The 25,894-nt window shown below is 34.0% G+C and overlaps 1 protein-coding gene across 5 annotated transcripts in view; it reads left to right on the top strand.

Moving 5' to 3' along the window:
* Nucleotides 1–21,315, top strand: part of LNPK (lunapark, ER junction formation factor) — a 106,592-nt gene extending 85,277 nt beyond the window's left edge. For 3 of the 5 annotated variants that reach the window (XM_072612387.1, XM_072612389.1, XM_072612388.1), the window contains 5 exons: nucleotides 49–264; nucleotides 3,940–4,045; nucleotides 7,990–8,060; nucleotides 8,669–8,839; nucleotides 19,378–21,315. In XM_072612387.1, the coding sequence (XP_072468488.1) occupies nucleotides 49–264; nucleotides 3,940–4,045; nucleotides 7,990–8,060; nucleotides 8,669–8,839; nucleotides 19,378–19,622 (809 nt within the window). In that variant the 3' untranslated portion in view covers nucleotides 19,623–21,315. Of the gene's footprint in view, nucleotides 1–48; nucleotides 265–3,939; nucleotides 4,046–7,989; nucleotides 8,061–8,668; nucleotides 8,840–10,416; nucleotides 10,500–19,377 lie in introns of all 5 variants that reach the window. The other 2 variants (XM_072612391.1, XM_072612392.1) reach the window with 1 other exon arrangement.
* Nucleotides 21,316–25,894: the final 4,579 nt, after the last annotated feature.

The following is a 25,894-nucleotide window of genomic DNA, read 5'->3' as shown; positions in this document are numbered from 1 at the left end:
AATATGGTATTAGTCATTAAATGGAGTATATATACCTGTTCCTGTCAGAAATCCGTCAGCGGACTACAGCTCAAAGAAACCTGTCTCCATCAACACCAGCAAGTCCGAACCAAGGATCACCTCTACAAGTTCCGGGATCTCCCAGTCCACAAAAGGATACTTCAGCTCCTGGTGGACCACCGGAAAGAGCTGTTGCTCCAGCCTTGCAGTCAAATGTGTTACCAAGGCGTCTTGGATCCCCTGCTACTTCAATTCCTGGAATGGGTAAACAGAGCACTTAATGTTATTTACAGTTTATATTGTTTTCTCTGGTTACCAATAAAACAGGTCATTTTCAGACAGTATGGAAATGGCATTTCATTTGGAAATAGCAGAGCAGTTATCTGATTAAGCGGGAGTTCCATATTCAATTAGCCATAACTCTTTACAGCTGGCACCTTGTGATACTGAAACCTATTGCCTGAGCTCATTTAACTGTTATGGCTTCTTTGTTTAAATGGCAATAAAACTTTGCAGTATTCTGTAGTCAACAGCATAGTGTACCTTTTTATGTTCCAAGTTTAGGAAAGCTCCAGATTTAAATAAATCAGACATAGAAGCAACACTTTGAGAATAAATTCAGGTTTTTTTCCTATATCCTGAACATATATTTTAACATGAATTTTGACAATTTACTTAAGATTTAATTTCAGGAAGGATATTCATATATTGTGCACAATACTCTGTCTTCAACCATTACCTGATTTTTATTTTCTGTAGTATTGGAAATTATTTCTCAAGGTAGTGAAGTCTTTTTTTTCCCTGTCAATTAATCATGTCCAACTTTTTGTGAGCCCATCTGGGGTTTCCTTGGCAAAGTTGCCAAGTTGGCAAAGTTAATGGAGTTGTTTGCCATTTCCTTCTCCAGATCATTTTATATATGATGAAACTGAGGCAAACAGGATTAAGTGACTTGCCCAGAATCACATAGTTAGTAAGTGTATGAGACCAAATTTGAACTTGGGTCCTCCTGACTCCAGGGCTGGCACTATCTACTGTGCCACCTACCTGCCCAGTGGAGACTTAGTTTTTCCAAATTTTTAGTAATAGCTGCTATCAATTAATGATGTTTTTACAATTATTGAATTCATTGGCATGTTCTTTATTAAATTTGATGAAATTTGATGGGTACGTAGTTCTTTTAGAAACTCCAAATGTCAAAGTATGCTGTATTTGAAATATGCTTTTAGATAGTGAGTAGAAATGGAATTCCATTATTTCACATTAGGTTTTAATGTTAGATTATAGAATTTGACAACAGTCATAATTTCATTTCATTCTGACTAAATTTATGTTTGGCTAATCAAAGTTCTCCAAAGCCATTTACAACTAATTTAGTTGCTTTTTCAGTGTCCCCGAAGCCAAGTAATAGTTCTGACTAAATAGTCAGCATATTTATGGTGAATAATATGTGATTAGTGTCTTCACCTATGGTTTTTGTGGCAATAATGTTTTCTTTCTTATCTCAAAAGACTAGATTCATATTTTGGAAAACTGGAAAAATATTGTTTAAGGGATAAGTTTGAAAAGAGGATTACAAAGTCACCCAACTATAAGTCTTGTGGTCTACTGTATGAACTATATTTTTAAAGACAATTCTCTAAAATATGTTTATACTTGGCATATAGGAAACTCATTATGGGGAGTATATTTTAAACCTGAAGTCCAGTGAAAATTTTTTTTTTGATATGTTAAATGAATTGCTTCAAACTATTATAATGCAAAATTTTAGTATTCAATTTGTTTTGTGGGAGAACTTCTACTTCATCGTCAAGCCTTGAAGTATGCATGTAAACTTTTTTTTGCCAAAATAATATCCAGTTTTGGTTTCCTTTGAAGTAGTCATGATAAAATAGTTGCATTATGGATTCAGGTACATGAATAAGAGGCTAATTTTAAGGTGGAAAAATTTTAACAAGTTTATATGATAATGAAAACATTATTCAGGAATTATGGCTGAAGTTTCATGTGTATATAAATATATCATCAAAGTTGTTTTTGCAAAAGAGGCTATGTTTGTTTCTGAGTTTATGCATTGCTTTAAAAATATGAATTTTTAAGATATAATTTAATGATTTCTAATAAAGTAGAAAAGATTAATAATTCTTTTTTTCATTAAATGTATTTGGTAGAAGAGAATTAATTTAACATGTTTTACCACAGAGCTTCCATATGTTTGAAAATTAATAACCAGCAGGTAGTTGAGAGTTTGCCAAGCTTTGCAAAAATGACCAGTCTTCCTACAATGATTGCTTTTGATGTTTGTATTAATCACTGTTGTTCATAACAGCATGAGTATGAAGATGCCTGGTTTGAGAGTTATTAGTATGCAAGTAATTGAAGAAAATCTCATGAAACATATTGTTTCATGTGTCTTGATTTCTTTGTGGGATCTTTTACCATTTGTACATAAAAGTAACATGCTTGAAAGTATTTCAGTAATCTTAAATTTTTTCTTCAACAGCTTATTTGGTATGTATCCTGTTCAACTCAAATCTCTCACCAGTAGGCTCAATAATCTTCTCTTACATGAGGAATGTTTTGCTTTTAGATTTAATAATAGTGATTGAAGAAGTTTACTAACCTCAGTAAAAATATGCTTTTTTTGGTAGTCACATGGTTTATGAAGTTACAATTGTTTCAGGATTTAAACTTCATGTAAAGTAATTTTAACCTTAGGTACCTTTTTCTGGACTGTGATATATAGGTTTTCTTTTTCTTATTTCCAAAATTAGTCTAGTTTTTTTCTCCTCCTTCTGATATAATATTTCTACCCTTCAGGCCATCTTGAATGCTTTAAAGTTGTATCAACTGCCACTGTTTTAACTTTGTCATGTCTTTGTTGAAAACCTTGGACTGGTTAGCCTTGTACATCTAGGGACAATTTCCTACCTATTTCAAGAATTTCCTTTAAGGCTTCACTAAATTAACTTGTTTCCCTTCTGCATACCCCCTTTTCATTCTGTCTTACTCAAAATGGAAACCCTTACCTTCAATAGGTCATCATTCACCTTCCATCTTTTTTTTTTTTTTTTACTACTTTTAATTCCTTACTCTTGAAAACCTGTTTGCGTGAAGGTTTTCCTGAGAACCTGGTATTGAAGACTGTTTCTTTCCTCTTCCTCATTGTGGATTTGCATTTATTTTAATATTTTTCATTTATCATAAAAACATATTACTTTTCAAATACTTCTATAAAACATTAGCATACAGCATTTATTTGGTAATTAACAATATCCCTAGCTCTTTGGGGCTTCCCATAGCAGTATTTTTTTTTTTTAATTTAGCATATTTTTGGTTTAGTTTAACTGGTGAGTTCTTAAGGGACAGGAACCGTCTGACTACTTTATGTGTGACCTAGGATAATATCATTCCTCAGTATTCAGTTTTAATGATACTTTATATATACGTGTTTTATTTGTAGTAAATTTTGATTTCTCAGTAATTTTAATAAAAATTATTATGATGAGATTTTAAGGAATTGATTTTCATCTTTATATTTTTTTAATTTTCATAGTTAAAAGCCAGTTTAGAAAAATCAAAACTGGCATTTCTTTTTTATTGGTACATTTTTGTTTTTACATGAGGTTTCCCAAAGATACCAAATAACCCTCCCACAAAACTGTTGCCCCAAAACAGTTAAATAAAACTGCTCAGTAGTATGATTTTCACAGATAGTACAGGTCACTTTCCACTTTCATAGTTTACCAACTGCAGCTGACTTTTAAATGATTATCAGTGGCATTGAAAACTCTCCTTTTACTTAATTACAAATTTAAATTAAGGGAAACTTTTAAAAAATTGTCTTATTAGAGGGTATGAAAAATCTTTACAATTGAAACAAGCATTATATCTTAACTACTGTACTTGGTTTGATAATTTCACTTAATTCTTTGGTAGGTCTTCATCCTCCTGGTCCACCTTTAGCAAGACCCATTCTCCCTCGAGAAAGAGGTGCTCTGGATAGAGTTGTCGAGTATCTAGTTGGTGATGGTCCACAGAACAGGTAATATTTACTAGGACTACAGATGAGTAAGGGGTTTAAAGATCATGGTCACCTTTGTTTTTACTGGGTGCTAATTCTAGAATTTTGTCATTCCTATTTGCTGACTTTAATATTATTGTATCTTGTACAGTATTTTACAATCCTGGGGAAAGAGCAATTGCTTTTCCCTTTGGATTTGAATAACAATACATTCTAAATTTCTTTTGTGAAATATCAACCCTAATTGAAGATTATATTGATTCCTTTCACTTTGATTTTATGGTAAGTTAGAGAAATGGAATAATCTTTTATTAAACATTTAAATCTAGGAAAACACCATGGCAGTCTTTTAGGATATAACAAATGGTGCTGTGGAAGAGTCAGTTCTGGCCTTGATACTAAATCGATATTTTTGGATAATAAAGTATGTGTTTTAATCATTAAGGTGGCCCTAATATTTGAATTGTAGAATCAGAATTTAAATTGAATATAATGTATTTGATAAATTAGAGTTCTTGTAGTACATGAATCCTTTCTCATTGAGTAACTTTGTGACTTTGGGTAACTCACTTAAACTCTTAACTTCTGTCTCCTCCTCTGTAAAATAGGCATAGATAAGACCTATTTCCAAATGTTCTAGTGAAACTCAAATGAAATAGTGCATGGAAAGCACTGTTCAAATATAAAACTCCCTAAAAATGCTTACTGCTATTGTGAGATTTGGTAGGTCAAGTCCATGGTACCATATTCAGAGGGGAAAGGGAAATTTTTATCCTTAGAGTGCTCTTATCTCATATTCATATAGAGCTATGTGGCTTACAAACTGGACTCTTTACCCAACAAACCTAAGAGGTGGGTCATACAAGTTTTACTTCTCTTTTATAAGAAAGGAAACTGAGGCTTAGAACAGTGAAGTAACTTAGTCCTACCATGTAGCCTGAAATGTGAATACAAGATGGAGCAGTTGAGCTTTGTGGGCTGGCCAGTATGCCACACAAAGCACCTGGAGGAGACTAGTCCAGGAAAGAACCATTTCTTCTCCTCATTAGCCTCTTCACCCCTGCCCCCCAGGCTGTCTAGTGCAAGCCCATCTTTATATAGGTGAAAAATCTGAGTCCTGTAAAGGTAGAAGAGATATCTGAGAGCACATAGTAAGTTAGTAGCAGAGCTGAGACTAGAACCTGGATCCTTAAACTCAATTATCTAGTTCATTTCTCTTTCTCTGATACCATGCTGCTTTCCCATGTATAGTTGTATAAATAGAAGTAAGTAAAGACTGGCAATATTTGGCATTAATAAAATTCTTATTAGATTACTTTTTCTAATTTTGAATTCCAACTACTTTGGAAAAATGGGGAACTTTGAGAAGATTCAGAAAAAAGACTTACTAAAGTATTGAATTAAAGGTCTGGAAATAGGAAGCATAAAAAAGCTTAAAGTAATTATCTTGAAGGAGAAAGAACTAAGGTGTGACTACCCAAATAATACCTTACATTTGGGTTTTGCTTTGAGGTTTTCAAGCCTTGTGAGGCAGGTACAGTGCCACAGCAACTTTACAAGAGAGGATGCTGAACTCAGGGGCTGAACTTTGACTCTGGTCACACAGTTGGGAAGAGTCAGAAGGGGAATTCAGACCTGGGTCTTCTGATTCCAAGCTGAGAACTTACCCTACTCCATCACATTGGTTTCCAGAAATGGCCTGTGAAGTGTCTGAACATCTGAGCTAATGATCTACAAACATATTAAGAGTTTGTACAGTGATGGCTGGTGTGGATGTTCCTGGCATGCTGAGGATGAAACATGAGTAATTATAAGCGTAATGAATAAATTTAAGTGAACTTGAAAAGAAATAACAGTCCGAGGTGGTGCTTTCTCTGTACTTGAAGTTCTTTAAAATGAGTTAGCTGTTGATTTCTCTGGAATAGTTAAGGTAGCGTCATTTTATGGAAAGAGCCAGCATTGGTGGGAGTGATGGGGAAAATGGACCAAAAATCAGAATACCTGGGTTCAAGCTCTGGATTTTATGTTGTCTGTTCTCAAGCAAATTATTTAATATGTTTGGGCCTCTGGTCTCTTTAAATTTGACAGTTGGATTAGTTGGTCACCTCTTTACTTTTGATTTTGTGAATCTGCAGATTTTCTTATCTACAGCCCAGGTTTTATATATGTGTTGGGCTGTCTAGTCTCTGAGGTCCTTCCCAATTCTTAAGATTCTGTGATTCTAATTTTTTATGGGCCAAAGAGAGGACTTTGCAGGGTTCCTATAACTTAATTTTATATATTTTATTTATAAATGCATTCCCTCCCTCAGTTGATAAATGGTCAAAGGATATGAACAGGCAGTTTTCAGAGGAAGAAATTAAAGGTATCTATAGTCATATGAAAAAATGCTCTAAATCACTGTTGATTAGACAGAGCAAATCAAAACAACTTTGAGGTATCACATCACACCTGTCAGATTGACTAACATGACAGAACAGGAAAATGATAAATGTTGGAGAGGATGTGGAAGAGTTAGAACACTAATTCATTGTTAATGGAGCTGTGAGCTGATCCAACCATTCTGGAGAGCAATTTGGAACTGTCCCTAACGGGTTGCAAAAATATGCATACCCTTTGATCCAGCAATATCACTTCTATGACTATATCCCCAAGAGATTGTAAAAATGGGAAAGGGTCCCAAATGTACAAAAATATTTATAGCAGCCCTCTTTGTGGTGGCCAAAAACTGGAAATCAAGGGGATGCCCATCAAGTGGGGAATATTGTTGTGCTATAAGAAGTGATGAACAGGAAGACTTCAGAGAGGCCTGGAAAGATATATGATCTGATGCTGAGTGAAAGGAGCAGAACCAGGAGAACTTTGTGCATGGCAACGACCACAGTGTGCAAGAGTTTTTTCTGGTAGACTTGGAACTTCATTGCAATGCAAGAACTTAAAAAAATTCCCAATGATCTTTAAAGGCAAAATGCCTTCAATGTCCAGGGAAAAAACTATGGTATTCAATCTCAGAATGTAGCAGATCATTTTCTTTTGTATTACGTTTTGGTTTGTTATTTGATTTCTCCCATTCATTTTAATTCTTCTACACAGCATGACTATATTGAAAATGTATTTAATAGGAATGGATGTGTAGAATCTATATAAAATTGTATGCCATCTCAGGGAAGGAGAGGGGAGGTAGGGGAAGGATAGGGGGAAAAAAAATCTAAGTTATATGGTAGTCATTGTAGAACACCAAAAATAAGTAAAATTAATAAAATTAAAAAAAAAAGAAAACCCCAAGTGGAGTCAAAAAATAAAATAAATGCATTACCTCAACTCCCAGGTGATTGGATTTTCCTTTTTTTTCACCTCTTCATAGCCTTTAGCTATTTTTTTTAACCTTATGAAATATGTTCCCTGTGTGCTAACTCTGAAATTTGAAATAAAGATCAAGAAAAGAAACTATGTAGCATAATGGATGTGGTAATAGACTTAGAGTCAGAACTTAACTGAGTTCAGATCCTGTGTCAGAGAATTGTTAGCTTTGTGACTATATGGAAGTCATGTAATCTTTTTGAAGTTCAGAGAGTTTACATGCCTTTCATATGGTCACAGAACTATTCTGCAAAATGGGGCTAATAATACTTGTAGCACTTACCTTATAGGGTTGTTGTGAGCCTTCAGTGAGGTAATCTATCTCTCTGCAAACAGGCTTTGCAAACTTTAAAGGGCTATATGATTATTAGTTGTTGCTATTATAAGTTATCTGGTTGCTAAATTTTTTTTGTTTGCTACAAAATGTCTTAAAATGAATGTACTTTTTTCTTCTTATGGAATGTTTATGGAGATTATGTCTGATTTCTTGTTATTAGACATTTAACCATATTAAAGTAGAGATTTGTTACGATGCTAGGAAATAGTTAACTCCTAATAGTTTATGTAAATTTATAATTGATAAACTTTTTTTCTTATTGATTTAGGTATGCTCTTATATGCCAACAGTGTTTTTCTCATAATGGCATGGCTTTGAAGGAAGAGTTTGAATACATTGGTAAGAACTGCTTTGGGTAGTTAAAAATTAATTGCTTTTTACTTTTAGTTCTATGAAAACTTAATATGGTACTACCTCATTATGGTGGCTTATTGTATCTCTGAACATATGTACTAGGCAAGTTGACCTTTCTATTTCCTCATTGAAGAAGCTGAGATACCTAAGATTTGGACATCAGAGAAAAAGCAGAGAAGACAGCTTAGTGAGATGTACTACTATTGAATAATCATCTCTTGAGCATGACACATTTCAGAGGAGTGAATTAACTCTTTCCTCAGAATATATACAAAATAACCATTCATTTAAGCCATTAGTATTACATGCTTTCCACAATGCTAAAATCAATACAGTTTTAGATTTATTTGCTAGATGGTACTGATTACACTATTACAAATATTGTTTTATGTTTTTATTTCATATTCAGTATTGTAATTTAATGTCTTGCTTAGGTTAAAATGTTTTGGTTAAAATTTCTATCTTAGTATCAAAATCTTACTTATCAGCCTTAGAAGGAATATTTTTGAAGTATACTTTGCATGTTTGTATATTTGCAAACTCATTTTTATGAACCACAAACCCAAGAAGGTAAATTTTCTGATTCTTTGTAGCATTTCGGTGTGCATATTGTTTTTTCCTGAATCCTGCAAGAAAAACTAGACCTCAAGCTCCAAGACTTCCAGAGTTCAGTTTTGAAAAGAGACAGCTTTTGGAAGGACCTAGTTCTGTTAGTCCTCTGCAATTAGGAAGTACAATTTCACAAGAGAACCAATTTACTGAAGGTATGAACATGTCACCTATTAAGTTCTGGTCTCCTAATCAAAGTACATTTTTTAATGCCCCTTTATAGGCATACTGCTGTTTATTTTCTTTTAAAATTTAAGAATGGGATGATTTGTCTTATTTTACATGTAGTTGTTAGGTACTCTAGGTACCATAGACTCCCTTTTTTTCTGAATGGTATGGTTTTTTCTTTTAATGAAGGTTATGACTAACAGCTAGTTAAGCACTGTTTATGCAGTGACCTATTTTAGTAGATTGTTAGAATGAAATGTTTTCTTGGAACTTTTTCTTTAAGAACCTAAACAACTGGCTTGGGCAGGATACAAGAATGATAGAAAATACTTATGGAATAGATGGTTTAATTTTCATAAAAATCTTTGAGACTATACTGTGAAATGTGCTGGAAAAAAAATCAGAAAGCAGAGAAACTTTGGAACTGCAAAGTATGACTGTTTTAGACTCTGGATGAAGAAAACTTGTTTGATGCTGCTATGAAATGAATGGAATTTCCAGAGGCCCTCAGGATTCATGTTGCTTTTTGGTGAGGTACATACCTTTGATGTGAAATCAGCCTCCATTTTGGAGACACAGGGTTTTCCAGGCTACATCAGGTTTTAGAATCTATCTGGCACTTCTGCCTTAGGAAATTTTGAGACATGACAGTTTCTTAAAAATTGGAGAAGATGAGACTGAAAATTTCACTTAAGATCTGACATCTATTTCTTGTTATTTTTATTTAGGTCAAGAATGTCACTTTTGCTAAGCTTCTGAGCTATAAAACTGCTCTGCAATGTTAGAATTTTTAAAAATAATTTCCAAGACTTTGATGTTTCTGTGTGATTCCTGTTAGAATAGTGCTGAATATTGGATGTTAGCTGCCTGTGAGTCTTTTGTAGTATTAGGACACATTCTTCTAATTCCTCAAGACTTCTCTTTTTTAAAAATGTAATATTGTATATTCTAGGTGCTTGATTATTTTTTAAAATTTTTGTTTACTAAATAAAACGATCAGGTTATGAATTGCTTGGTGGAAAGTTTTAGTTAGCAAATTTGAACATCTTTCTGTTCTTTGAACAGTTAGCAGAATTTGTTTAGTGTGGGCTTGCTTTTTGACTTACTAACAACTCAAAATGAATTTAAATGCAAACAACAATGACAGTGGTACATGGGGGCGGGGTGTATGCATATACATACACACATCAAAAGATTAATAATAATTTCCCACTCTGTGAATCTGCAACATCAACATTAAAGAAGATCACATTGTTTTTCTTTCGCATGAATCATGCTCTAAGCTGCGTGTTGTCTGTCACATCTAAATGTGTGCCTTGCTAAAGCAGCTTCTTGGAACCTTACTGAACAGAAAAGAATCTTCATACAGAAGATGGAGAGAAGGAAAACAGAAGTCCAGTCACTGAACTAATTTAAACAAAATCTAAAGTTAGAAACTTACAAGCAAGTGTAGTTGCAACAAAAACTTGATAGCATGTTCCGTGCTTTTATATCTTCTGCTAAGGTGGAGGCTGTTAGTTAGCAAACAACACCCAGCTATACTTTTCCTTCTCATCTAATATAGGAGCAGCAGTGCCCCAGAAGTCTTATTGTCTGTCTGAAATCTCCGGAACGAAGTCTAACTGGCTCAAACTCAGCCCCGTTAAGGTAATGTTAATAGGTGGGGGCAAGGCTTTTGAGACAGTTACATGGTGCTAGAAATCTTTGATTAAGAGACAGCATGGTATAGTGGGTAGGATACTAGACTTGGAGTTAGGAAGATCTGGATTCAAATGTTGCCTCTCATACTAGCTGTCTGAATTTGGGGAAGTCACTTAACCTCTCTGGGCTTCAGTTTCTTCATCTGCAAAATGAGAGACTCACATTCTATTTCTAAGGTTCCTTCTAATTCAAAGTCTGTAAACCTATAATAAGATAGTATAGAACAGAAAGAGTTTCTTACTTTGTCTTTGATATACTTGCCATCTCTGTCCATCTTTTTTTACTTCGAATTTACAGAAGACCATATGTTTTGTCCAAGACTCATATCTGGCAACCTTGATATATATATCCATCACTTCTGTGAGTCTTTTGCAGTAGTAGGTAGAATTTCTGCAGAAGATGCTTGGGAGTGCCACTGATTAAAATATGAAGGCTGTGGTTCTTTTTACTGACAAAAACACACCAAATGGTTAGGATTGACTTTCAAGAATAATCACATCCTTTCAACCATTCATTTTTTATACTGTTGGGTAATCTAGCTGTGGTTTTAGAAATCTTATCTCAAGTCTTGAATAAGAGGAAAAAAAAACCTTGAGGTCTAGAGAAGAAACTCTTGTTTAGATGTTGCATTTATCTTACTTAATGGCACTAGATATGACAAAGGTTAATGCCACAGAAATTGGATGGAAGTAAAAGGTAACTTACTTCCAACTATTCTCTAGTTGGTTCATAAGAACTAGAAAAAACCATGTCTCATTACTTTGAAGTTCTTGGTCTTCAGAGTTTTGTCTTAGTTCTGATGCTAGGACATGCAGCGTATGGGGTGGAGACATATAAGCCTCTTTTCTTCCTTTCAGCTTATCTTGGTATCAGGCTTTAGAATTTTGAAAACTTATGCCAGGAAAAAAGTCTCAGGAAGATAGGTGTCTCATTTTTACTTATATGAATACTTAGAATATTTGGGCAGAAAAAACTGAGTAAGCTACCTTTTTAGTCTACCCAAATCATATCAGTGGTAATAAGTAGTAAAGAAATGCAAGGGATATGGATAGCATTGTCTTTATCTGATAACATTATTGTACGTATATTATGTATTAGGAAATACTCTTGAAGTTGCTTAAAAAGTTTAATTTCTCCTTTTTTAAATGGTTTCTACTTACATTTCTACCAAGTCATCTTCCAACAGCATGGTTTATCACTTTAGTAGCCTAGAGTTGCTTATTTCCAGAAAATGTAACTTCCTAAGTACCTCATACAAAATAGTCTTCTTCCCTTCTTCTCTCCCTTTGTGTAGTTATTATTATTCTCAGCCCCAAACAGATAATTGTTATTGTGTTGTTAGTATATCTCTCTGAAGTATGGTCAGTGCTTTGATTCAGACTAACATTGAAACAAAACTACCAAAATGTAGTATCAGCATTTGCTTGGTTATGTAGTTTGCTTGTTCTTGTTGTATTTAATCATGTAACATACAAAAAATGGTTGAATCTTTTTCAGTATTGTCTAAGAATCATATAGTTAAATGTGTAATGTATGGAATCTGTCTTGTTATTTCAGAAAGTTATGTTTCTTGAATTAAAAAAGGCCAAACTTTTTATTTGATATTGAAGTAGAATAAAATTTGTTGGGTTTTTTTTAATGTTTATTATGGTATTCTGGGAAACTGAAAAATTTGAATATAAATGAAAAACTAGCATATATTTGTTTCTGAAAAGTTTTTACCTTTGCTTATATTAATTTCATGTGATTTGCATAAAATTTTAAGTTTTTAAAAGTTTCGTACTGAAATTGTTTTATATGCTGATTATATCTCACTTTAACTGAAATTAGTGCCCAGCCTAACTTTCTGCTTCCCTCTTCTAAAACTCCATATAGTAAAATTGAATTACTATAAAGAATTTTATTTTTAGCATTTAAATATATGAGGAAGTTATTTCACCATTAACTGATTTGAAAAGGAGTTGCCAAATGATGAAATAGTACTTTGTGTGGTGATTTCCTTATGTCTTCATAATTGCTTAAATTAAACTGTTTTCAGTAGGATTGAGTTGAGATGAGATTTATACCTTTGTTCCTCGAGTCAGTTTTGCTATTTTCCTTGAGGCAAGAAAATCTAGTAAAACTGCCTTGTTTAAAACTTGGAGTTCAAAGACAAATTGTCAATTTTAGTTCAACAAAGTTCCTTTAGAGAAGTTTTATAGCCTCTGTATATAGTGGGTGTCTGGCAGCTTCTTGTTGTTGTTGTTAAGATTTTTTTTTAAAGGGTTAGAATTTAGTGGTTATACAACTCACTAGGATGAGTTGTGTTGAACCTATGCGAATTTCTTAAAAGTTTAATCAGAATGTAAGCCATGCTAGGATAATTTCCATTGGTAGAAATCTTTGTTTTGCTAGACTACCTATTCTTTAATTTTCTTGGCTCAAAATTGTTTTTCTTTTGCAAATATGTGAATCATAACTTGAAGATAAAGTGTTGCATTTTTGTATTCTGTATGGAAGATGAAATTGTGCTATCACAGAAACTAAACATAGTTTTATGAGTTAAATTGTTCTATCTAGGCGTTGCTACTTCCGTCCAAACAACCACAGACTATTTGTGATGATAGAAAAGGCTACTTTTTCAAGAATATTGTGTATGTGTGTGGAGGGTGGGGGGTGGGGGGGTGGGTTTAGAATCAATTTAATGGATAATTTTAGTTCAATTTTTTTTATCATTTAATAGTTATCATTAGTTTATAATTTAATATTATATATTTTTTCTTCTAAAATCACAAATGTCAAAATAGACATAAATATTTTTAATAGGGAAGGATTAGTGTGATTTTTCTAAATATATTACTTAGCTAGGTATAAGGATTTTTTTTATACTTAGCCTTAAAATGGTACTGTCCAGGAAAGAGTAGATTTGTTTAATTATAGTTAAAACAAATGTTGGTGTCCAGAATTCTACTGTATACCAGTATGTTGACATCTTTCCGAAGTGCAATTTATATCCCCAGCTATATTAAGTCAGAGCTTCACTGAACAATTTAATGCAAGTACTACATTGTGGCTAGAGAAGCAGGCTTTGGAGTTAAGACAACTTGGGTTTGCCTTTGACACATACTAGCTGTATGACCTTGGGCAAGTAAATCAATTTATTCTCTGTTCTTTCAAGTGATTTTTAAGAAGAAAAGTTTTTGAGCAGGTCTGGGTCTCCATTAGTAGAGAAAGTTTACTGTTTACTCCCTAAGAGTTCCCTGTACCAAAGATAATCATGGGCCACCTTGGCCCTCCCCCAAAATACTCCTTGATAGAGATCTGTGTTCAAATGTGTTAAGTATGAATTTAGAAAAAAATAATTTGAATGTGTCTTAGGGTTGTTATTCTTTTGACATCTGATATAATTCCTTTTTATAAACAAAAAGATTTATAGATTATAATAGTGAAGGAAAATACTCATTAATAGGTTCTTTGCTAATCATTTAACTATTTTAAAATCTTATGTCACTTTGTTAGTCTTTTGGTCTTTAGCATATTCTCTTAAATAGTTGTAATAGTAATAGCTAATGTTTATATAGTATGTTAAGATTTGCAAATATATTAATGTATATAGATATTAAATACATAAAATCTTGTGAGGTAAATGCTATTATCATCCTCATATTACCCATGAGAATATGATTGGAAGAGGTTAAGTGAGACTTGCCTAGAGTCATAGAGCTAATAAATATTTGAGATTGAATTCAAACTTAGGTCTTCCTGTCTCCAAGTCAAACTACAATCTACTTCATTAAGGGACCTCCTTAGAAGGAGTACTATTACTGCTCCTTAGTAGTAATAGTAGTAGTATTAACTCACATAATTCTATTCAATATATTTTTATTTCTATCACTGAATTTTTCCCAGTTAAATTCTTTTAACATTTATTTAAAAAAATGTTTTGACTTCCAAGTTCTCTCCCTCTCATTCCTCTCCTTGAAAAAGTAAGCAATTTGATATCACTTGTGTATGAGAAATCATGCAAACATATTTCCATATTAGCCGTGTCACAACACAAAACATGACCCAAAAAGGAGAAAAATAAAGTAAGAAAACTGTGCTTCAATCTGTATTCAGAGTTCATTAGTCCTTTCTCAGGAGGTGGATAGCATTTTCCATCATAGGTGCTTTGGAATTGGATCGTTGTCTTGATCAGAGTAGCTAAGTCTTTCACAGTTGATCATCTTACAGTATTGATGTTACTGTGTTCAGTGTTCTCCTGGTTCTGCTCACTTCACTTTGCATGAACTCATATAAGTCTTACCAGGTTTTTCTAAAGCCATCCTGCTCATCATTTCTTTTAGTACAAAATAATATTCCATCACAATCATATACCATGACTTACTGAGCCATTCTCTAATTGATGGACATTCCCTTGATTTCCAGTTTTTGTGGCACCACAAAAAGAGCTGCTATAAATATTTTTGTACAGACAGTTCTGAGAAGATGACAGAGTAGTTTAGAAAATTCCAAACTCTCCAGATTTCCAGATCCACAAATGAGAAAAAATAGCACCTCAGGATGAATGTAGAGTGGCAAAAATGTGCAGGAGTTGGGGCAGAACAATGGTCTTCCTGGGACAACTGGAGAGGATCTGAAGAAGAAAGATTCTAGCACAGAAGTTCTGCCCAAGTGAAGTGTAAATACCTGCAGACTAGCTCCACTGATGCAGCTGGGTTAGGAAGTAACCTCGACCTCAGCCACAGGAGTTTTCCTGGACTGTGTAGGGAGTTGGGTGTCTGAATAGAGGAAGATGGAGGGAGCTTCTGCTGATGAGGGACACGAGGCCCAACTGTGTGCTACTGAGACACAGTCCTGGGTGAAAAGAAACCAGCACATTTCTGGTGAGTGCAGAAGTAGTGAGGATGCTGCTGGCCATGGGCACTTACAGGAGAGCAGTTCTTTGATCTCCATTCCAGGCCTAAAGGGAGAACTGAAGGTCTAGTCACAGGGGGGTTCTCAAGGAGCAAGAGCATTTTCAGCATAGTATACCAGGGGACCCTAGCTGTGACTTGAAGGGAAAAGGAGTATAGAGGTCCAACCAGAACAAAGCTCCAAAAGTAACAGCAAGAAGGATCTGAGGCCAGAGGCACCATCCCCCCACACCCCAGAATTTGAGGCTATTATAAGAACAAGCTGCTAAAATGTTTTTTTCTTAAATGAACAGGCAAAGGAGAAAGAACCCAACCATAGACAGTTACCATGGGAATAGGGAAGATCAGGATTTGTCTTCGGGGGGGATAGTGAAGCAAAAAAAGGTTCTCTTACCCCAAAGAGTAATGTCAAGTGGTCACGTGCCCAAAAAGAATTCATAGAACTCAAACAAGACTTCAAAAATCAAGTAAGAGGATTGAGGAATTTTTTTTTAAGTGAGGATAATCCAAAAAAAAACCCCAAGAAGATTGTGAAAAGAAAGTGAACCAATTAGAAAAGGAGATCCAGAATCTTAAGGAAGAAAACGATTCCTTGAAAATTAGAATTGGGTAAGCAGAAGCCAGTAAAATTATAAGAGACCAAGAAATAATAAAATGTAAAGAATAGAAAAAATACAAGAGAATATGAAACATAAGAAAAACAACTGATCTGGAGAACAGATCAAGAAGAGAAAACAAATAACTAGACTACCTGAAAACTACAATCAGAAAAATAATCTTGATATAATAATACAAGAAATGATTAAAGAAAATTGTCCTGAAGTGTTAGAACAAGGGGAAAAGTAGAAATAGAAAAAGTCTGATCACCACCTGAAAGAGATCCTCAGAGGAAAACCCACAAGAACATCATAACCAAATTCTGAAACCCCAGGTTAAGGAAAGAATATTATGAGCAGCAAGGGAAAAACAATTCAAATATGATGAAACCACAATTAAAATATATATGTATATATGTGTGTGTGTGTGTGTATGTGGAACCACAGTTAGGATTTTATATACATGTACACATACATACATACATACATACATACATACATACATACATACATACATATATAAGACCTAGCAGTGACTACACTAAAAGGTCTTGGAACACTGTATTGAAGAGCAAAAACATTAGGGTTATAGTTGAAAATATCATGCCCAGCAGAGTTAAATATAATCCTGAATGAAGAAAATGGACTGACAGACTTGCAGCGTTTTAATGCGGAAAGACTAGAACTTAATAGAAAATTTGACACACAAGATCCAAGGGAAATATAAGGTAAACATCAAAAACTAATTACAAGGGACTCGATAAGGACAAATTGTTTACTTTTTATATGTGGAAATGTGTGTCTAAGATTGTCATTAGTAATTGGGTAGTTTGAAAGAAAGAGTGGAGTGGAGTATAATGATTTAGTGATTCTAAAAAGCAAAAAGATGCAGGAAAAGGTGAAAAGAGTCATTATCCCCTACAAATGAGGTGGGAGAAGAACTGATGCAGAGGAATTAGATGGATGAGGAGGGCAAGTAGTTCTGCAGCCCCACTCATCAGAAATGGTTAAAGAGGGAATGATACATATATATCTAAAAGGGTCTTCTAAATTCAGAAAGAAAGGAGAGAATAAGAAGGGGCTTAAAAGGGTATGTAGATTAATGAGAATGGGGTGAAGAGGATACAACATATATATTTAGAAGTATATAAAAATTTAAATTTGGAAAGAAATATAAAGGTTAGAGGATAGGGTGGAGGGAAAGGAAAAGGGAGAGATTTTTGAGGGGGATGGATTAAGGAATAGGAGGGCAAGATAGAAGGTAGAAATAAAGTAGAGAAGGATAGTAAGTAAGGTAGAGATGGTATGTCTAATTGTTTAATTTGGGGCATTTTACATTTGAAGGGGCTCTACTTCTGAGAAGAGATATTTCTTTTTCACTGCTAATGTATGATTTGTTGGTTTCCAAAGTCATGATTGTCTAAGAGGGCAAAAAGGCTGGTTTTGCTTACAAGTTAAAGTACACCTGTGCCCTATTCCATACATGCATATAGCTACAGATAAGTGCATCTTATTTCATAATGCTTATGCATATCTTTACTTACATAGTGACACATTTTTGCATGATTCTAGAATATGGTAAGCAAACTAAAATATTTTTTATTTGATAATGTACAGACATTTTTATCTTTAATCTTTTATCTTCTTTATAATATATATATTCATTGTTATATCATAGTCCCCCACCTCTCAACCTCATGCAGCATGAATTGGACTAGCAAGCTTTATGTTTCATTCTGCTATCTAAATATGGCAGCATGCCACTAACTTTGCTAGTATTAATGTGAGCATTATTTTTTTCAAAAATCCAGCTTTCCATTCTTTTTGTTATATTAGTTTCTTTAATGCATATAAACTCTAGTATTGTGTAATTTTTAAAAGACATACTATTATTGCCATGCTTGTATCTCCACTGTACTTGGCTCTCATTAATAAAATATGAGTTGATACAGCTTTAACATGATCTACCCTAAACTTTGACATTTCTCCTGTTTTGGTACAGTTTTGAGGGATCCTGTTAGCCAGAATTATGACAAATGTTTGTGTCCCTATAATCAGTCAAACAAATGTGTTCACTGTTGAGTTAAGTCACAGTTTCAGAGCTTTTGTTTTTAATTTTTTTAACTTTACTGGTTTATTTTAGAAGACTTTTATATGCTAAACTATAATCAATTGTAAACCTCTTGGAGAATGAATAATTTTTTATAGCCAGAGGTTTGTGGCAAACTAGTGCTCTTAAAGTTTCACTCTGTGTCAATTCTTCGGGGCTAAAATTATAAATGATGCATTTTTAAGTTTTACATTAAAGAACATGTTTGCCTTTGCTGCAGAAATGATTCGTGGTAAGTTTCCGTGAAATTTTAGTTCTTTCTGTTCTGTCTTTCAGTGATCAGCAAAACATGTACTCAAATAGGAAAACTTAAGTAAACTCCTTGTTAATGGAAACTGGTTACTTAGATGATGAATGGATTGCCAGTTTTCACATAATTAAAATATAACAAAATATAAAAAGTTGAAGCTCTACCTTTTGTTCTTTGATTTCAGAAGATACCTCAGTCTTTCGGTATGAGCATCAGTTATCACTGATACCTTAGTCTTAGTATGAGCATCAGTTACTACTGTCATAAAGCTATGTGAAAGTACCAATTAATTTAGCATTTTGATCGATATGTTTGCCAGATAAATTAGATTATATATTATTACTAAAATAATATCATTACTGTTGAAAATACTAACTAGTTTTTTCTGGCATTCTATGTACTACTCTAGTATTATAATTTGCTATACAGGTGCTAATCAGTATAGCACTGAATTCGTGTGTGTGTGTGTGTGTGTGTACACATATACATATAAGACATACAGATACATGCATATATGTATGCCTATCATATTATATGCATGGCTCAATGCATGTATGTATATGTGTATGTGTATATACACACATACATATTAAACTGAACTTGTGCCTAGGTTTGAACTGACTTTGTTTTACCATTCACATTTCCCTACTTTGTTTATTTTTGTAGTTTGTCCTATCTCCTTTTTTACTAATTAAGCAAAAGTTTTCATTTTTTTATTCTTAGCCTTATCATCCAACTATAAACAAGAGTAAATTATATAACTTTATGTTTTGTGGTTTTTCTGCTCACAAAGTAGAACAGCAGAAATATCCAATTATGAGTTCATGACACATGATTTTGAGATTTGGGCAATAAATAACATTATGATATTGAAAACTTCTTTGCCGTCATGGAATTATTCTTCGACTTAATTTTTATTTGGAAATGTTTTACTTGGGTATTACTGAAGTGTTCAACTTTTTTTTTTTTTCAGAGTCTTTAGAAGAACAAGATGTACCTGTTAATTGCACAGATCAGACAGAGGAAAAAGCATCAGATACAGAGCAGACAAATCAAACAAATGAAAAAGCATCTGGTTCAGTGGATCAGGAAGACAGCGTAGCAGCGGAGGCTGAGAATAAAGAAACTACAGTCAATGAAGCCAAATCTATAATTTCTAATGCAGATTCTGATGCTGTTGATGAACCAAATGGAGAATCTTTGATGGAAATTGAGTAAATGCTTCCAAGTGCCTTCACCTAGATCTCTGTAACTTTCTTGGTATCCACTATTGCTTTCCAGGTGGTGTTTCTTTTTTTTGTTTTTTTTTGGTGGTTGATTGGTTTCAGTTTTTTACAGTGCATTTGGTATCTGAGTTCCGACTGCCTAGCTATTTCAGTCTGTCAAATCTATATACTAGGTATTTAAAGTTGAAAGGGTATGCTATCAGTGTAATAAAACCCTACAGAATATGCAAAAATTAGCATTACAACAATTTCTTCTAAACATATTTTGGCCACTTTAAGCAAATGTGATAGCAAATTTATTTTCTCATACATGTGACCTGTAAATACTATCCATTTTGTCTGAGGAAGAACTTTGATTAGGAGGAACTATGCTTAAAAAAGTGAAAATCTTTTAGGATTTTTAATGCTTTAACATTAAAAAATGGATAGCATTTTTCAACTGTACATACTTGCTGCATAAAGTGTATATTTAGGCACTCATCTTTAATCCATATAAAGTTATTCTATAACTGTAACTATAGACATTGTTGCATAAATATTTTTTAATAAGAATACAGTTGAACAGTCAAATGCAGTATTTCTTTTGATGTCACTTACTTTGAGGATGGGCCAAAGGCACATGTATATGTATCTAGCTAGTGTTTACATGAAGACAAAATAGGAAATTTCTCTACCTTTGATTGTACTTGAATGCTGACCATTATTTATACTTGTATAATAATGATGTAAGTGAATTTTGTGCCTTTGTGTGTGTATTTTGTTAAGGAAAATAAAGACTTATCTAGCAGCATTTAAACATTTTAATTTTTGTTAAACATTGAGAATTTTTGAAACAACCTTTGGACACGTGCTTTTGTCAAACTGAAATTTCATAATGTGAAGAACTCTGAGTTGATGTGTTCAAGCTATGTGTTCTTTTTTTAGGGAGTGTTTGTGTATAAATTAGTTGCTTTTAAATTTTGGAAAAAAAATAAAATGAAGCTTATATTTATTTCATCATCTTCTAAATCTTTTAATCTAGCATAGGCAGAGTTCACCTAGCATGGTTAATTGGTTCCATAGTAACACATTTTAGGCAAAACAACATCACAAAGGCCAGTTATAGGAATAAAACTGAGCAAAATGGAATGCAGGAGCTACCCAGGTAGTGAGCAGGAGCTACGTAGGTAAAAACTCTATAGTGGGGTTTGGGTATAATATTCTGACAGTTTGTAATACTCTTAATGTATTTGGAAGCATTAGAAAAATATGGAACCTTATGCCTGTAGATCAGAAGTTTCATTTTTGAGGCATTAAGAATACTTCAATGCCAGTTGGATCTGTGCACTTTGGTAAGAAATTTTGTTACTATGATAACGGGTAGTTATTTGCTATGGCCTGGATCAAGTTTTCCTACAATGATACTAAGGATTAAATGAGGGGAAAGATGCATATAAATGATTCCTTAAGATTAAAACAAGGAAACAAATAGTTCCATGGTTTTGAATAGAGTTTTTACTCTAAAATTACAGGTATTTCTTGCTTCCTTGTAGATGTTAAAAAATACTAGATCCTTTTGGTGCCAGCTAATTGTCAAAAACAAGTTGAAATGAAGCTGTTATACAAAATTGAATGTATTCAGTATATATAACAGCTGTTTCCTAAATTGTACATATATGCCTCATTAAAAACTCAATGAAACATTATTCTGGATTTGTTTTAACTTTTGTGATTCACATAGTGTAATATGAATCATGTCATGAGTTTTATCTGTTAACAGGTATAATATCACTGTATAATAGAGAAAGAGAATCTGTTTGCAGAAACTGAAAGGTAGAGAAGAGCATTGGGCTCAGAGAATGAAGCCAAAATCATAGAATCACAAATTTAGAGCTAGAAGGGCCCAAAGACTCCAATTCATTTAGTTCTAGGAGTTACTATGTTTAGCTTTTCAACAGTTAAATTTTTCATGTTTAAAATTTTTAAATCAGGAGCACAGAAAATTAGGAATTTCACCAAAACAATATTTTTTGTTGATAAAATTATTAAGGTCCCTAACTGTGCTGCATTTGGTCCAAATAAGTTTCATCCACATTGTGAATAATTTCCTAGTTTTTGATTACCACTGAATTGAAAGGGGTGTATATTTTAGGTGAATAAAATTTCATGACAGAACCAAGAAAGGATTGGAAAAATGTTTGAACTCAAAAAAAACCCTAGCAAACTCTTTTGTAATGATATGGTATCCTTGAATGTAGAGAAATTTATTCTGACAAAGTTGTAATGAAAAATTAGCCACTGGAAAGTTTAGTGACATTGACCTTGGTAACAAAGAAAAATTCAGATGAGAAAAGCCAAATTATTAGACATTTTAAGCAAAATATTTTGTTTTATGCATAAAGCCTCTTTAAATCATAGGACTGGAAAGGGCCCTTGGATATAGTCTAGTCCAACCCATTCATCTTCCAGATAAGGAAACTAAGGTCTAGAGAGAGAAAGTGATTTGCTCAAAGTTATGAAATGAGTGAGTAGTAGAATCCAGAGAAAAAGTTAGATCTTGTGACTCTAATGAAATGTGCATCTCGTTGTGCCATGTTGTCTTTCAGTGAACTGTTTTCTTAATGAAGAAGAGAAAGTGATTGGACTAGTTTATTTCCAGCTCTTTGGCGAATCTATGAGATTATTCTAGATGAAGAACAGGGTTCATATGTAGGATGAATTAGACTGCCTTTTCCAACTCTGAAATTCAGTGATTGCTTGTAATGGATGATATGGTTTCATTTCTTGCTTCCTCTGACAAAATGCTTCAAGTATATCAAAGCATGGTCTGTATTTAAAGAGCAAAAGAAATAATAGTTTTGAAAATATAAAGTCTGTTTTTTAACATCATCTGTTGAATTTTGTGTACAAATAGTAGTTTTAAGGGCTAATTATAGGTAACTTCTGGAATCACAGGCAGTTGTTTAAAAAAAAGATAATGGAAAGAGAGAGCTGGCTTAGGCAACTGGACAAAAATAAAACATTACCTCTTGATGACATTTTAAGAATAACACATATGAGTGCCTAAAAGTCCATCTATAGTGGCAACAAGGAAGAATTTATTTGGGCTCATCTCTTGGTTTACAAGTGAGTTCAAGCAGAGATGGACTATAGGAAAATGGACTGCTTATACCTTGCAGATTCTCTTGTTAACGATTTTGAAAATATAATAGTAATCTTTTTTCTCTTAAAATCTCTGTTGTCCCTGGGGCTGTCGGACCCACAAAATAAAACCTTTTGTTATTAAGAGAGAAGTATACATATATAATTGACATGGGAAAAAAGCTTGAATGAAAATAAGAGCAGTTGCTAAAATATTTGAGCTTCAAATTCATGTGCAAATGATTACACTTGAGTACTTTAAGGATTTTATTTCTTCTGTACATGAAACCTCACCACTTATTTAGATGGCAGTGAATCTATATCTTGTATTTTCTTTGGGCATTGCTGAAAAAAAGTATCACCATGACCTTATTACCAATCTGAGGGTATCTGTTGAAATTTTTCTAAGCTGATTGCTGTATGACTCACTGTCTATCACTAGTCCCGTACTGTCCTTTGAAGCCTTTCCAGTCAATACACTGCTAATGTAACCTTCAAGAACATGACTCATCAGAATAAGACTTCAGTGGAAGATAAAAACAAATACGAAATTAAAATGAGTTTTGGCTTTCATTTTAACAAAATGCATATTCACACCAGTCATTAAAATATAACTGAATGCTTGAGAAAATTTTTACTTAGCCAGGTAGAATTGCGTTTTAACTTCTGTCCTTCTACCCTATAATTCCCTAAATCCTCTTCTTTGGAGAGGGGAACACATTCTTCTAACTAGTGGTTTTATTCTCAAAGAATTAATCAGTAATAAGCACCACCTTTGTGTCAGGCACTGCTTGTCAGGTGCTGAGGATACAGACAGGAACGTGACAATCTTTGCCTATGAGCTAAAGTTCTATTGTGGAAGATAACATACATATATAAGTATATATGGAATAAATATATGCAGAACAAATACGAAATAAACACAAGGTAGATAAACACAAATTGGAAAGGGATCAGGAAAAGTATCATGTCAAATGCTTGAACTGCATCTTGAAGGAGAATTAGGTCTTCTCTGAGGGGGAAGTAAGAAAGGTGGGCTTTCCAAATAAGGGGGATGACCAATGTGAAGCTGTGGATCCAGGAGATGGAGTGCCATGTGAGGAATAAATAGAAGGGAAGGGGAATGATGATGAGTTTATGAGCCTGGTATTCAAGAATTATGGTACCTTGACATAAATAAGATAGATTTGTTAGATATGTTAAGTTTAAGATAGCTTCAGGACATCTAGTTAGAAATATGTAAAATAAGTGGTTGGTGATGTGAGACGAGTTCAGGAGAGAATGCAGCTAGATATCATAGTTCAGGGAGTCATGCATAGAAAGATACTGTAATTAGACTCATGGGAGCTGGTAAACTCATTGAGAGAGAGAATATATTGAGAGAATAGAAGATGACCCTGGATGGAGCCTTGGGGTACACTCAGAGTATAGCATATGAGGAGAGTTCTACTGCAATAGATAGCTCAAATGATGAGGACTAAGACCATCAGATTTTAGAATGAGGAGATCATTAGTAATTGGGAGAAAACAGGTATAGTTAGGTGATGACGTCTGAAGCTAGAATGCCAAGAGCTAAATGAGAGATGAGAAAGTGGAGGTAGCTAAATGGCTCAGGGCATGGCCTTGAAGTCTGGAAGACCTGAATTCAAATCCTACCTCAATGCTATGTGACCTCGGGCAAATCAGTTAAATCTGTAAAAGGAGTTGGTTGGATTAGACAGCCTCTTCCAGCTCTAAATCTACAATCCCAGGCATGTAGGTAATTTTTCTAGGAGTTTGACAAGGGAGGAGAGAATGGTAAAATCAGTGAAAGCTTTTTTAGAGATGAAGGAAGTTTGGACATGTTTGAAAGCAGTAAGAGAGGAATGATTAGAGATTGTAAATTAGAGAGAGGGGGGATGATTGAAGGTCAGTCTGCTAGAGAAGCCAGAAGTGGGGGGAATGGGATCAAGGACACATGTAGAGGTGTTCAGCTTTGCAAAGAGAAAGGAACACCTCTGTTAGACACTAAAGGAAGAGAATTGTTGAGGGGTTTTGAGATGATGAGAAGGGGAGAAGAAATAATGCATTGTGAATGGCATCAATTTTTTCTATAAGTTATAAAGTGAGAAGAGCTGAAAAGCTGAAGGGAGGCAGAGGGGGAAGTATGTGGGATCAGAAGAGAAGAAAGGAAAATTTTCTCTGTGCTATTTGGAATGGAATTTGATAGGACCAATGCATGGTGGATAGGTAGGTCCTGATTAGTGTGAATAAAGAATCTTCTGAAGTCGTCACATGTATTTGAATTTGCACTATTTGAAAATGTAATTATGTAAAATATGGTAATTAGTTTCACCTCAATGGAAATATATAGTGAAAATTCGAATAATATAACCATTTCAGGGGAATTCATTATTTGGATTAATTGGGACCTAGCTCTACTACAATTATATGGAGAAAAACTACCATAAGAAGGAACTAGGACTTATGTGTACATATAAGAGGGCAGAGTTCAAATGAAACAAGACCCAGAAAAGTGGAGGCAGTTGATATAACAAGAGCAAGTATTAAGCCAATAATCTGAGTCTTACTTGCCTTTTATCTTTCTTAAACTCATTATTCTTTGGATGTGGTTATTGACCTTTTAATGAAAGGCCTTTAGATGTATTACACTTTTTTTCTCCTAAATGATCTTCCTCTTGGAATGGAGTCTTAGAAAAGTTATTAAGCATCTAGGTAATGAAGTGAATTCAGCACTGGACCTGGAGTCTAGAAGACCCAAGTCCAAATGTGACCTCAGATGCATAACTGTTTAATCTTGGGCAAGTCATTTCACTGTTGTCTGCCTCAGTTTCTTCAACTGCAAAATGAAGATCGTAATAGCACCTACCTCAGGATTGAGTATCCTCAGTCCTGTGGATTGAATGAGAATATTTACAAAGTGGGGCAGCTAGGTGGTGCAGTGGATAGAGCACCAGTGCAGGAGTGAGGAGGACCTGAGTTCAAATCTCACCTCAGACACTTGACACTCAGTAGCTATGTGACCTTGGGCAAGTCAACCCCAATTGCCTCATCCTGGGTCATCTCCAGTCATTCTGATGAATATCTGATCACTGGATTCCGATGGCTGTGGAGGATAAGTGAGACTGGTGACCTGCACAGCCC

Source organism: Notamacropus eugenii, chromosome 5, assembly GCF_028372415.1.
Source record: "Notamacropus eugenii isolate mMacEug1 chromosome 5, mMacEug1.pri_v2, whole genome shotgun sequence".
Taxonomy (NCBI): domain Eukaryota; kingdom Metazoa; phylum Chordata; class Mammalia; order Diprotodontia; family Macropodidae; genus Notamacropus; species Notamacropus eugenii.
Note: the sequence above shows the minus strand (reverse complement) of the source record. Positions and strands in the feature narration are given on the sequence as shown.